This window comes from Schistocerca serialis, chromosome 12, assembly GCF_023864345.2.
Source record: "Schistocerca serialis cubense isolate TAMUIC-IGC-003099 chromosome 12, iqSchSeri2.2, whole genome shotgun sequence".
NCBI classification, from domain to species: Eukaryota; Metazoa; Arthropoda; class Insecta; order Orthoptera; family Acrididae; genus Schistocerca; species Schistocerca serialis.
In genome coordinates, this window is record NC_064649.1 from 25,290,484 (window position 1) to 25,303,387 (window position 12,904).

Below are 12,904 nucleotides of genomic sequence, written 5' to 3' on the forward strand. Positions count from 1 at the left end.
GTTGAACAAGAGAGTCAGTTGTGTCAGGGGCTTCTTTGATGAAAGTAAAAATGTTGCTTCTGCATAGCTCAAATCTAAAGCAGCTGCTATTGAGTATGAAACAGAAATGAACATGACCTCAATTCGTGCCAGTCAGGTGCTGGAGTGAGGCACGTGCCGTGGCTTGCAGTCACGTTACAGTTTGATACCGCACCTCCCTCAGTCCCTCTTTTTGTTTCTGTCCCTGCAGATAATTTATGAAGTGTCAGTTATATTTAAAGTTTCTGTATGGTGTTCCCCTCCCCTCCCCCGAGGACAAACAGCCACCCCCTCACAAGCTAGATTTTATACTTGTCTTTCAGTATACCTAAAACAAGTAAAAGATAAATACAGATAATGGTATGCCTACATGAAAATGAGCATATGCCTGTCTGTGTCTGTCTGTCTGTGGGAATTTGAGACTCGCAGCACGAGAAAAGAATTACATTGTCTTTCCACAAACAAATTAACTGTTATAATTCTACACGCTTTCCCAATGAGGCATTGTCATCTTGTTTAATCAGCTTTCTGTCAGTTATTCACGTCTTTACTGCAGGAAAGATGCGAATAACCGGCAGAAACCCAATTAATCAAGATGACAAATTAGATGTTGTTTTCTTAAAATTTGGCGTATACGCAAATAATAACTAGGAAGAGAGGGTGACAACTTGTTCATCAATGAGACATAATTTTAGAAATTGTGCGCGTTGTGCTTGCAAGCTTTTGCCTCAGTATAATTTGCATGTTTAGTGCATACTGCATTTTCTTGCAATTAAATAATTGTTGCAAATTTGATTGCATTTGTATGTTCAGTTGTAGTTTAAAATGTTCAGTACATTGTCCGTACTTAAGTTATTTTAGGAAGTTTCAAAATTTGAGGACAAAAATAAGAAATTGAGGATATTTATTGTCCTCATCAGTTTTAAAGGAATTTGAAGGCAAAGCTCGAAAATTGAGGACTGTCTCCAGAAGATGAGGATGACTGGTCCCTTTGGTTTAACGATTAAAAGAATGATAGGAGGCTGGTGTTACTGCGCCATTGGATGTTGGGGGGGAGAGGATATTGAGGAGACAGACGGTAGTAAAAAAATGGGGCGTCATTTTTCAGTAGGTCAGGAGGAAAAGTGGGGCACTGCGGACTCCCTGTGATGGACTGCAGATTATGTCCTCCATTCCCAGGCTATTTATGTACCTGAGTTACAGTCCATACAATGATTCCAGTAATGCCAAAAGACTTAGTTTGCTAAACAGAATTTTGTAATTTACACAGTTGGATGCTTTGGTGAAGTCACAGAATATACCTACAGGATAATTAGTGGCAATATATTGTGTTAATTTCTATCAAATTAATATGATGGTAATTAATCAGTTGAAAATGATGTAGTAATCAAAACTGAACGTGGTTGTTTGAAATACAGATTTATCGCCATTAATTTGGAGTTACGAGGTTATCTGTTTTTTATACTTCTGAATTGTGAGAGGAAATTAATTATCTTGAGCTGCATTTCTGTTGAATCACAGGTGTGTCACCCCACTACTCGCATCCTGTGCTGGTGGCTTGGAACGTCTGAGGCTTTACAAGTATGATGTTCACGTCGAAGAGCTGGAGGCCTTTACTGCTCTTGGAAGAATGGAGAATTTGCAGGAACTTAAAATGGGGTGGATTGACCCATCACCTGGTACAGCTGCTCTAGCATTTAAGTAAGTTGTGTGGTAAATGCATTAACACTATGATTGTGCATGTCCGTGCATCAGATCATTTCTCTCTATCTGCCATCCTGTTTTCTTCCTATTCTCACACAACTTATTACAGCTTTACTATCCTTGTGTGTCCTAAATAGATAAAGGGCTTTCTCAGATAATATCAGTGAATTTCTGCAGATCAAGTCAGACTGGTGTGCAAATTTTTTCACTAATGCAGCAAAATTGATTTGTAAAATATGTACTTTTTTGTTTGTTTAAGGGATGGAAGGCTACGGAAACTGAGAGCACTGGATCTACGTTGTTCATCTGCCCTGGACGATGCCACAGTAATTGCCATCTGTCGTGGGTGCCCCGCTTTACGTGAACTCTACCTCTGGGGTGCCGATAAGCTGTCTGATTTTGCCTTCTCGGAGATCTACCGTCTGCAACGTCTTGAAATGTAAGCTTTATATTTTACTTTGTTCCACAGTGGAAATACAATATCTGATTGAGAAATGAAACATTGAGTGGTGAAGCAGCAGACTCAAAACAGTTGTGATACTAATTAATTAACTGTTTTGGTCAAAATTGCAGTTCAGGCTCTAATATCACTCAAGAAGGCCATGTTTGAGCTTATTAAGTCCTCCAATAGGGCTGGAGGGGTATAGCTCGTCATGCATTCTGAATCTTTCTCGGAAATTGTCTAAAGAGATGTTTCATCTTTCAGCCTGATTGATGGTATTGAAGGTGAAGTCACACTTTCTTTTAGGCACATGATTGTCAGTGAAGAAAGTCTCTCCAAGCAATTGGAGGTACAAAGGTAGAATTAGTGTTGAGTTCAGGTTTGTTCATTTTCTATTCCCCAACTTGGATCACAAAAGTCTTTTACTACTTGTTGAATAAACTGAAACACAAATAAATAAGTAATTGGTCTTGTTTTCATACTTGTCTTGGAAATTCACGAGTAACTCGATTTACGTTCGTGGAAACCACTCATAGGTGGGACTGAAGTCACTCCTTTAGCCGATCGGTATTACAGTCCGCCAAAGTAGAACTTAATCCTTTTGTGGCTACAAGCACAAGTGTATGCCCCCAGATAGCTTCGGGTGTACATGTACATCCGGCAGGCAGAACTTCCAGACAGCTAGGGCATTCATTTATGCCTGGCGGTTGGGAAGGCCTGATGGCTATGGGAATTCATATATATGAGGCGTGTTTTAAGTAAGTACCGTTTTGAAATTTAAAAAAAGGTGTGCTAAGATATCTCAGTAATTTTATTTTTACGTGAAAGCCTGTTTCTTAATCCACTTTTCTACATAATTTCCATCAATATTGAGGCACTTGCCATAACGTTGTACCAGTTTTTGAATACCCTCCTCATAGAAGTCGGCCACCTGAATCGTTAACCACTGCATCACCACTATTTTGACTTCGTCATCGTCTTGAAGACGCTGACTGCCCAGGTGTTTCTTCAAGTGCAAGATCGGGGCTGTACGAAGGATGATTTCGAGTTTCCCATCGAAAAGACGTGATGAGACCTTTGGGCTGATTCACCACATGCGGACGGGCATTGTCTTGCAGCAAAACAATGCCCTTGCTCAACTTGCCATGTCTTTTGTTCTGATTTGAATTGTACGGTGCAGATTGTGCAATGTCTTACGGTAAGCTGCTGCATTGATTGTCTCATTACGAGGCGACGACAAAGACGATGGCTATGACGAAGACGATGGCTATGACGAAGACGATGGCTATGACGAAGACGATGGCTATGACGAAGACGATGGCTATGACGAAGACGATGGCTATGACGAAGACGATGGCTATGACGAAGACGATGGCTATGACGAAGACGATGACGAAGTCAAAACAGTGGTGATGCAGTGGTTAACAAGTCAGGCGGCAGACTTCTATGAGGAGGGTATTCAGAATCTGGTACAACATTATGACAAGTGCCTCAATATTGACGGAAATTATGTAGAAAAGTAGATTGAGGTACAGGCTTTCATATAAAAATAAAATTAGTGAGATATCTTAGCATGTCTTTTTTTAATTTCAAAATGGTACTTACTTAAAAAACATGCCTTGTACGTACGTGGATGCAGGAGCAGGTAAATGTGCACAATAGAATAACAATTCACTATTGTCTGCATTTCAACATTTGTGCAGTGCTGTCATTATCTGCTCTTCTTCATAAAGTTGGAAAGCACTACAACTGTCACCTGCCTGTGGCTCCTGTTTTCCTAACGTACACAAGACAAATTAGATAAACATAGCCTATATCATCTGAAGGATGTAAATTATCCTGTTGAACTGACACATCAGATGTTACAGTAGGAGATAAATCAGCAGCTACTTGCAGTTTCTCAGCAGCACCGCTGTCGTGCGACATCTAGGCGGTCATAGTTTAGGGCATCTACCGTAGGGGTGGTTCACTTTAAAACTGTGTCTTGAAACCTATTTTTCTGATATTAAGAACACTTTTGACCGCTAGTATCAGTGCCTCGCTGGCACCATCTTCAGTTTACTGTATAAACAGACAAAATCATGCTTAAAACAAGCAACAACTGTGATATGCAACATAAATTATTTAAAATGAATTAACCATACATACCCCTTACTAAAATGTATAAGAGAGGGATCAAAGATATCAAGATGGTAAACTAAAATGCATGACAAGCAAACATTGGTCATAAACGTATCATGTACCCATTGGCTGTATTAATAAAAACTGCATCAGACAATGGTAACATAATATTAAGTAAAATTTCCGATATTGTAGTAATTAGAAAAGCTTTCATTGAAAAAGTACGCTGAGTCGTGTTGCACAAATAATGGTATCGCATACAGTGATCACACTGTAATGAAATGTTCCGAAATCACAGAATCTCTCAGTATATAAATGTTCAGAAATAGGGAATCGAAATAAAGAATGCGTAAACATGCTTAAATATGAAAAGAAGTAATGCATTAAGGGCATGCATGCCTGAACCATGAAATCCATTGAGAAGCTAAACAAAACATGGGACTAGTCAGCTGACAATAGAACTTACTGTCCTGAGATTGCTATACTACATAAATAAAGGCATGATGCTAAAAAAGTAACTGTCATCACACCACAACAGTTACTGCTATAAGAACAGTAATGTAATGCCAAAAATATCGGTAATGGAGCAAGCCATAGTGCAGATGCAAACTTTGTTGACTATAGTAAGTTAAAATATAAATAATACATCTATTATGGTGGACAATACATAGTGTATACATTATGTGATCAAAAGTATCAGGACACCTGGCTGAAAATGACATAAAAGTTCATGGTGCGCTCCATTGGTAATGCTGGAATTCTATATGGTATTGGCCCACCCTTAGCCTTGATGACAGCTTCTACTCTCGTAGGCACATGTTCAATCAGGTGCTGGAAGGTTTCTTGGGGAATGACACCCCATTCTTCATGGAGAGCTGCACTGAGGAGATGTATTGATGTCAGTCGGTGAGGTGTGGCACGAAGTCGGCGTTCCAAAAACATCCCAAAGGTGTGCTATGGGTTTCAGGTCAGGACTGTGTTCAGGTCAGTCCATTACAGGGATGTTACCTGTTTTGTAACAACTGCGCCACAGTGTTGGTGGAGAGATGTTCATACGAAGATTGAAACAGATGGTGGAAAAATGCTCCTTTCGGAGCACAAAAAATGTGAACATGTTCGTGTTTATTTAAGTGTGTCCGACTGGAAAGTAGCGGCTGCCTCATTCTACCTTTCCAAGCACCTTTAAAATTTTCACACTAAATTTTGGCATACAAACATATTCGCCCGTTTTTAACATGCAATTCACCTCAAACTCCCAAAAGCTCATCTGACTTTAACTCACTCACACCCACAAGTCAACAGCTCTCATACCCTTCACTCTACTCCCTGTTTCACTTACTTACTTACTCACTCAATTGCTCTTTCAGTCCAACTCATTCTCTCTCTCTCTCTCTCTCTCTCTCTCTCTCTCTCTCTCTCTCCCTCTCCCTCTCTCCCTCTCCCTCTCTCCCCCCCCCTCCCCCCCCTCTCTCTCTCTCTCTCTCTCTCTCTCTCTCTCTCTCTCTCTCTCCCCCCCCCCCCCCCCTCCCTGTCATTGTCTCCCGTCACAGCCACAGTCACCTTTGTTCTGCCCTACTGCTACAGTCTCCTCTTGCTCTCTCACTGCCAATCTCTCATTCCTTCCTTCCTATTGCTATTGTCGCTTCTCATTGTCTTTGTCGTATACACTCCCTCATTATCACTGACTCTCACCCACTTCCAGTTTCTTCTTCTTACCTTTATTCCTCCTCCCTGGCACTGTCTCCATTACTCTTGTTGCAGCATTGTTCTGTCCATGTCAACTGTGTTCAGCTGCCACTAGTACCTCTTTCTCTCACGCTGTTATGTCTACCATCGTCAGTATTTATTAGCTTTATGTCTCTTTGCCACTGCCACTGTCTTCTTCCCTGTCAGTGTCAAAAGTTGAATATGTTTGCATGTCAAATTTTTTAGAAAATTTTTAAAGATGCTGAGGAAGGAAGAAGAAGACACCTTGTATCCCACTTTACAGCCTGTCTTTTAAAAATAAGCAGGAACATTTTTGCATTTCTTGTGCTCTGACAGTAGCATTTTTCTGCTGTTTCCCTTCTTTTCCCAGCTGCAGAAGGGCATGTAAGTCACATGAAAAGAAATATATTGGTCAGTAAAATATAGTTAGTTTACTTATGTGAAATTGAAATAGCACAAAACTAAATTTACACCTCAGACTGTGTTTTAGGTGCCAAAAATTTTCTTGTATGTTTCAGTACAACGTGGGGTTTATACATAATGGAGACACTTTACAGCCTGTTTCTTTGTGCTACATCACTTTATAAACTATTGTACATTTTTGCCTCACACCAGATTTTACTTGCACAAGTAGGGTAAAGATATGAAGATAATTTGAAGGTTGTTAGAGATTGAGATCTTAGGAATACATTATAAAAATTACAGCCATTTGCTGCATAGATATCTCTGAATGTATGGCTGGGTTTTTGTGTAAGAAAAAAATGGGCATTTGTTGATAACTAATAAAGTTTTTTAAAAATGGGATGATGACTCGTTTAGATAAATGCCCAGATAATATGCCATTAAAATTGGAGCAGTTGGCTTTGTTACTAAGAAAATTTTCAAGATTGTTGGGGATCGGGATCTAGGGAGTATATTGTAAAAATTTCATTCCTTTCTGTGCATTGCTGTCTTGGAATCGTCGGTTAGGTTTAGGTCCACTGTTGAAGGCAGAAATATAGTAAAAGAAACACCATTTTTGGGAGGGGGTTGGGGACAAGGAACCACACATGAACTAATGTTGCCTCCGTAAGTCCCGTCAAGCTCACCATAGACCACATCAAATTCAAAAAGAACCAAACAATTTCCTTCATTTGCCTTAGCAGGAGGAAGTACGTAATATTCATACTTTGACCTTGTACTGCAGGATGGTGACAATCAGACAATCCTGTTGAGTTTACAAATGGTCCCTATCCCAAGAGTTATCTAAAACACTTGACTATACCTTTTCATCATCAATAGAACCTGAGGTAAGGGCACTGGAAAATCCCATTTTGACCCATGGCGTTTTGGAGCATATTAGGTATGTGTGCTGCTGCACGCGTTCTGATATTAGGTTATTTCTGGCAGTCTCAATGACTGCAGCATCTTGTGAATGTGGTTTCAGCAATATACAGGTGATGAAAAAGCTTCTTAACTTTGTGTATTTATTTAACCTGACAAGGTAAGTGCCGTCAGACCCTCTTATGAATTCTAGATATTTTGCGTTGTAGCGAGCATGTTATAAGTTACATCTAGTATACAACATTGTAAAATATTTAGTAGTTATGGATACAGTCAGTCAGATTTAACTGTCCTGTTAATTTTGGAACCAGTTCCTAAGTATGTCATGTCCCTACACCTGTATTATATTGTAATTTAATGGTTTGACACCTTATTACAGATATGTTCATAATTTCACAATTTACATCAAAGACGCTGGTTTCTGCAGACGATGGCCAATTGTTGAGTGTTTCACTGCCCATTAATATCTGCATAAATGATATCACTCTTATGGTTTGTTTCAGATTGGATGTGTCATGTTGCAAAGCTCTTGGTGGGGCTCTAATCCCTTTCCTCACCGGCCTACCACGACTTCATACATTAATCATGGAAGAAATGAATTTTCCAAAATTGGAACCGGGTCTAAGTAGTATTGTCAAATTGTCCAACTTGCGCCGCCTGTCACTGCAGAATTCCATAGTTACTGGAGTTCCATTTGATCAGTTTGCAAGCAAGCTTGTAAGTCTCAGGTAAGAAAATGTCAAAGTGCTGATAGTGTTCTGAAAGGTTTTACATATTGATCTGAATGGTTTTTATATATGCCGCAGTTGGTAGCTAGTGTGTATCTTCATCTTTTGAAATACCAGTGCTGCAATAGGCATATATTATAAATATACGCACTATTCTAGCTTTAGGAACTGACAGTAGTTCCTTCCTTGGGATAGGGATAGGAAGTTTTGGGAAGATTGAAAATGAAGGGGACATCAGTAAAATCCCAGGAGGGGAGAGAACCAATTGTTTTGAGACTGAGAGAGACCAAATCTCCTCCCACCTCAGAGAAGGTGAGCTGTTCTGGTACTGGGTCTTGAGTGAACTCTTTGTTCTTATCGTTCCCCAAACTATTGTATCTATGCCAAAGACGGAATTAGTAGTGTGGCATTGAGGAACCATCTGAGGAACTGCTTGAAAGTAACAGCTCCATGATTGGAAAGCAGACAATGTCTTAATGTTATAACCGTATATCCCTCTGTGTTGTACAGGGTGTATCCAGAAAGTAATGTATCACAATTTTTTGTGACACGACTATGCTGCATAGCAGTCATACCATCTGGGGAGGGGGGGGGGATTACCTTAGCTTTTCAGCAGTAAGTCGCTCAATTGCCTCCTTGCTCTTGGAGTGTTAATACAGCTTTTTCAGTGAACCTCTGATTAGTGGTCGCGTCAAACGTACAAGGGAGAATTCTTTAGAGCAGTGATCTACAGCAAAATTTTGTGTGAAGTTCAACAAGACACTGCTGGAAACTTCTGGAATGCTTAAGGAAGCCTTTTGAGCTGATTGCCTTTTCAGTTTGCATATACAGGTGGCTCAAGGTGTTTAGAGAAGGTTGGCAGGATGTATTAAACGAGGCCCACGTGGTATGCCCGTAAACACTGTGAACGGACGACCGTGACTCGTGTATGCCAGTCACTGAGTTTAGACAGCCGAATGAGTGAGTTCAGACAGCCGAATGAGTGTTAGCTTGATGTCAGAAATATTGGACGTCCGAAAACAGTTGCTTGTGATGTTGTATTGGAAGACTCGGTCGTTCAGAAAATTTGTGCAAAACTTGTGCTCACTTTTGACCAGTGTGTGAAAGGAAGAGATCGACCAACTCTCTGAGAGGATACCAATTTACTATGATCACTGGGGATGAGTTACGGGTCTTTCAATATGACCTGGAGTTGGAGGTGGAGTGCGGAATGGCACACAGTGTTGTCAGCTCACCAGAAAGAGGCTTGCATAAACAAGTTCCAGTAAAGTCTATGCTCATGATTTTGTTTTTTAATGTGAAGGGGATAGTGCACGATGAGTTTATACCCAATGGCCAGACTGACGGTGTCCAGTTTTTCAAGGCAGTGCTCAAGATACTGAATCACACGTCATCCACATCTGAAAGAAGTTCTGCACATTGTGGAAACTGCACCGTGACAATGCGCTGTCTCGAGCCACCTTTGTTGTCATGTCCTGTGTGACTTGTATCAACGTGACAACAGTGCCACTGCGGCCCTGTAGTCTCGACCTGGCCGTGGCATACTATATTTTGTTCCCTTGGCTGCAAAGGGACCTCAAAGGAAAGCATCTCGAGTCAGACAGTCTGCAAGCTACTTTGATGGCTTTTGTTGTGAAGAGCAGGTTGTTTGAGGAACTCCGGAAAGCTTATGAGGCGTGGAAATTGTGCTAACATACCTGATCAATGGTTTAAAAAAAGAGGGAAGGAGGGAACACATTATTTTCTGGATAACCCTTTATTATATTTTATTGATCCGAGAAATCAAAATGTTGTAATGTTTATGTGATACTGAACAAGTCTGATGTAACTTTCACCAATAAGTCAGCCATGATATAGTAAATAATAACACATACATAATTTAACTAGATGAGAGTTACTATTGTTATGCTCTTCAGTCCAAAGAAGTATTTGATATTGCAGGGTGTATACGACCCGGGAGATCTGGGAAAAGCCCGGGAATTTTACATTGTTTTAGTTTTGAGTTAAATTTTTGTGATTTTTGACTGGTGAGAACCAGTACTCTAACAGAGAATATTACTGTATCCCACTTCTGCAGTATAATACTGCAGCAACAAAACACGAGCGAGAGAAAAAAAAAAGAAAATAAAACTCAAGTTGCAAAGGAAATGTGCCATATACGACAACAAAACACAGTACTCATACAAGCGTCTGGCAATGGCAAACTGTGTCAAAGGCTTTAGAAAGACTATGCAATTCTTCTTAACAACAAATTACCTGCGATGCGCATGACATGACAGCTGTTTACATTAGATTCGTTTTAATGTAAGATCTTTTAATGTTTTACACGTACGAACATATGGGCTTCCGGCGTCACCGTAGCTGTGCAAGCACGACGACACCTGTTATCTGGCGCACTCTGTCGACTGCTGAAACGAACCTATTTCTAACAGGTCACCGGAAAATACTGCGAATGGTGGTTTGAAAAGCATTACTTTCGATGTAAATTTCCATTTATGCAAGATGAACTATGTGCGAGGGTGTACAACGAATTTCTTAAATCGCAGAGTGTTTGACTCTCATTTAAAAATCAACTCTTTGGGGACGGCTATCTAGAGGAATTTCGAGCCCAGAAGATCAGACATTTACGTCGTCATTGAAAATTTTACTGGCTCATTTATGTGATGTATCTTAAAGTGTACCATGCGCAAAAAAGATCAACATTATATGTGGAAGCTTAGCTTCTCTGCAGCTTATTAATCTTCGAGACCAATATTATATGTGGCCGCTTTTCTTTCTTGTAGCAACAATGTGTATATTAATTTAAACCATTAACTTTTCTTATTTGTGTGTTCGCGCTACTTAAGAGTGATCTCGCTATTGGCGACTTCATCACGTGTCCTTTGCTGTCATCAGCTGTCGAGATCATGTGACACGTGCTGTGACTGGCTTACAAAAGCGCGTCACAATCTCGATTTCAATGCTTCGGAAAGTAACATGTAGTGTTTGGTGGAATTTGAATTTATACCTTCAACATTCTTCTGTAGCACCACATTTCTATTCTCTTCTTGTCCAAACTATTTATTGTCCATGTTTCACTTCCATACATGGCTACACTCCATACAAATACTTTCAGAAACAATTTTCTGACACTTAAATCTATACTCGATGTTAACAAATTTCTCTTCTTCAGAAACGCTTTCCTTGCCATTGCCAGTCTACATTTTATACCTTCTCTACTTCGACCATCATCAGTTATTTTGCTCCCCAAATAGCAAACCTCCTTTACTACTTTAAGTGACTCATTTCCTAATCTAATTCCCTCAGCATCACCCAACTTAATTCGACTACATTCCATTATCCTCGTTTTACTTTTGTTGGGTAGATCACGTAACTAATGAGGAGGTGTTGAATAGGATTGGGGAGAAGAGAAGTTTGTGGCACAACTTGACTAGAAGAAGGGATCGGTTGATAGGACATGTCCTGAGGCATCAAGGGATCACAAATTTAGCATTGGAGGGCAGCTTGGAGGGTAAAAATCGTAGAGGGAGACAAAGAGATTAAGCAGATTCAGAAGGATGTAGGTTGCAGTAGGTACTGGGAGATGAAGGTGCTTGCACAGGATAGATTAGCATGGAGAGCTGCATCAAACCAGTCTCAGGACTGAAGACAACAACAACAACAACAACAACAACAACAACACAAAAATATGTAGCGTAGATGTTGCTGCACATCAAAGATCTTTCCAAAACATGTTTTTTCCCCGGAGTTTCATTTTCTTAAGTGCCAGGAAATTCTATGTTGTATAAAACCATAAACAATCAAAGGATTGATACATTTCACAGTGCCAAGGAAAAGTATACTGTCACTTAACACAGAAAAAGTGCATTTTCACTCGAGAGATAGTGTATTTTCAACCAGGAAATCCGGGAAAAATCTGGAATTTTTTTTTTCCCTTGTCCATGGATACACCCTGTATAGGTTTCCACAGTAGTCAATCGGTCGTATGAATAAAACAGAGAATATACTTTATACTCAGAAGTTCGGAGAAAGTTCTCTGGTTGGCATGAATAAAGCGAGTCTGAGAATATACTTCACCCGAGTATGTTCTCAGTGTGGGGTGAAGGGTGGGGGAAGTTGCTCAAAGCAAAGTATATTCTCCAATTTCGTATGAATAAAGCCAAAGAAGTTTCTCACAAGCGGAGAACATTCTCTGTTTTTGTGAGTGAGCTCCATAGCATACTTCGAGCTGAGTGAGTTGTGTTGTGTTGTGTTGTTATTAAGCGTTACTGAGTGTTTTTAGCGAAAATGGCGGAATTTATGTTTCTTGGAAGGCAAAGAAAGATATACGTAGTACGCAGGAACACAGAAGAAAGGAACTGTAGAAGTTTGTATAGATTTAACAGTCAAAACATTAATTGGCTGGCGAATCATTTTCTTCCGGAAAATCACGAAAGAAGAGGAGGCGCCCTTTCCAATGAATGCAAAATGAAAATATTTTTGCGCTATTTAGCGGATCCTGGTTTTCAGATAGGTGTAGGAGAAGATTTGGGAGTACACCAGACTACAGTATCAATAACATTTTCGTACATTCTGCAACAGGTCAACAGGAAAGCACCGTTGTAGATCAGATTTCCGAGAAACATTAACGAATTAGAAACAGCAAAAGTTAATTGGCAATCGAGATACAAGTTTCCATGTGCGGTAGGGGCCCTAGACTGCATTCACATACCTATAATGAAACCTTCTTCACATGGAGACGAATACGTCAATCGAAAGGGCTTTCCTTCTATAAACGTGCAGGCGACGTGTGACAACAGTGAAATGTTTACGAGTGTTGATGCTTCATGGCCAGGGTCTGTACATGACGCTAGGATATGGA

General features: G+C 40.1%; 1 protein-coding gene across 3 annotated transcripts in view; it reads left to right on the top strand.

Annotated features, from left to right (window-relative positions):
- LOC126428472 (F-box/LRR-repeat protein 2-like) overlaps positions 1-12,904 on the top strand; it is a 135,433-nt gene that overhangs the window by 97,194 nt on the left and 25,335 nt on the right. For all 3 annotated transcript variants that reach the window (XM_050090409.1, XM_050090410.1, XM_050090408.1), the window contains exons 9-11: positions 1,540-1,719; positions 1,982-2,161; positions 7,819-8,043. In XM_050090409.1, coding sequence (XP_049946366.1) covers positions 1,540-1,719; positions 1,982-2,161; positions 7,819-8,043 — 585 coding nt within the window. The remainder of the gene's footprint in view (positions 1-1,539; positions 1,720-1,981; positions 2,162-7,818; positions 8,044-12,904) is intronic.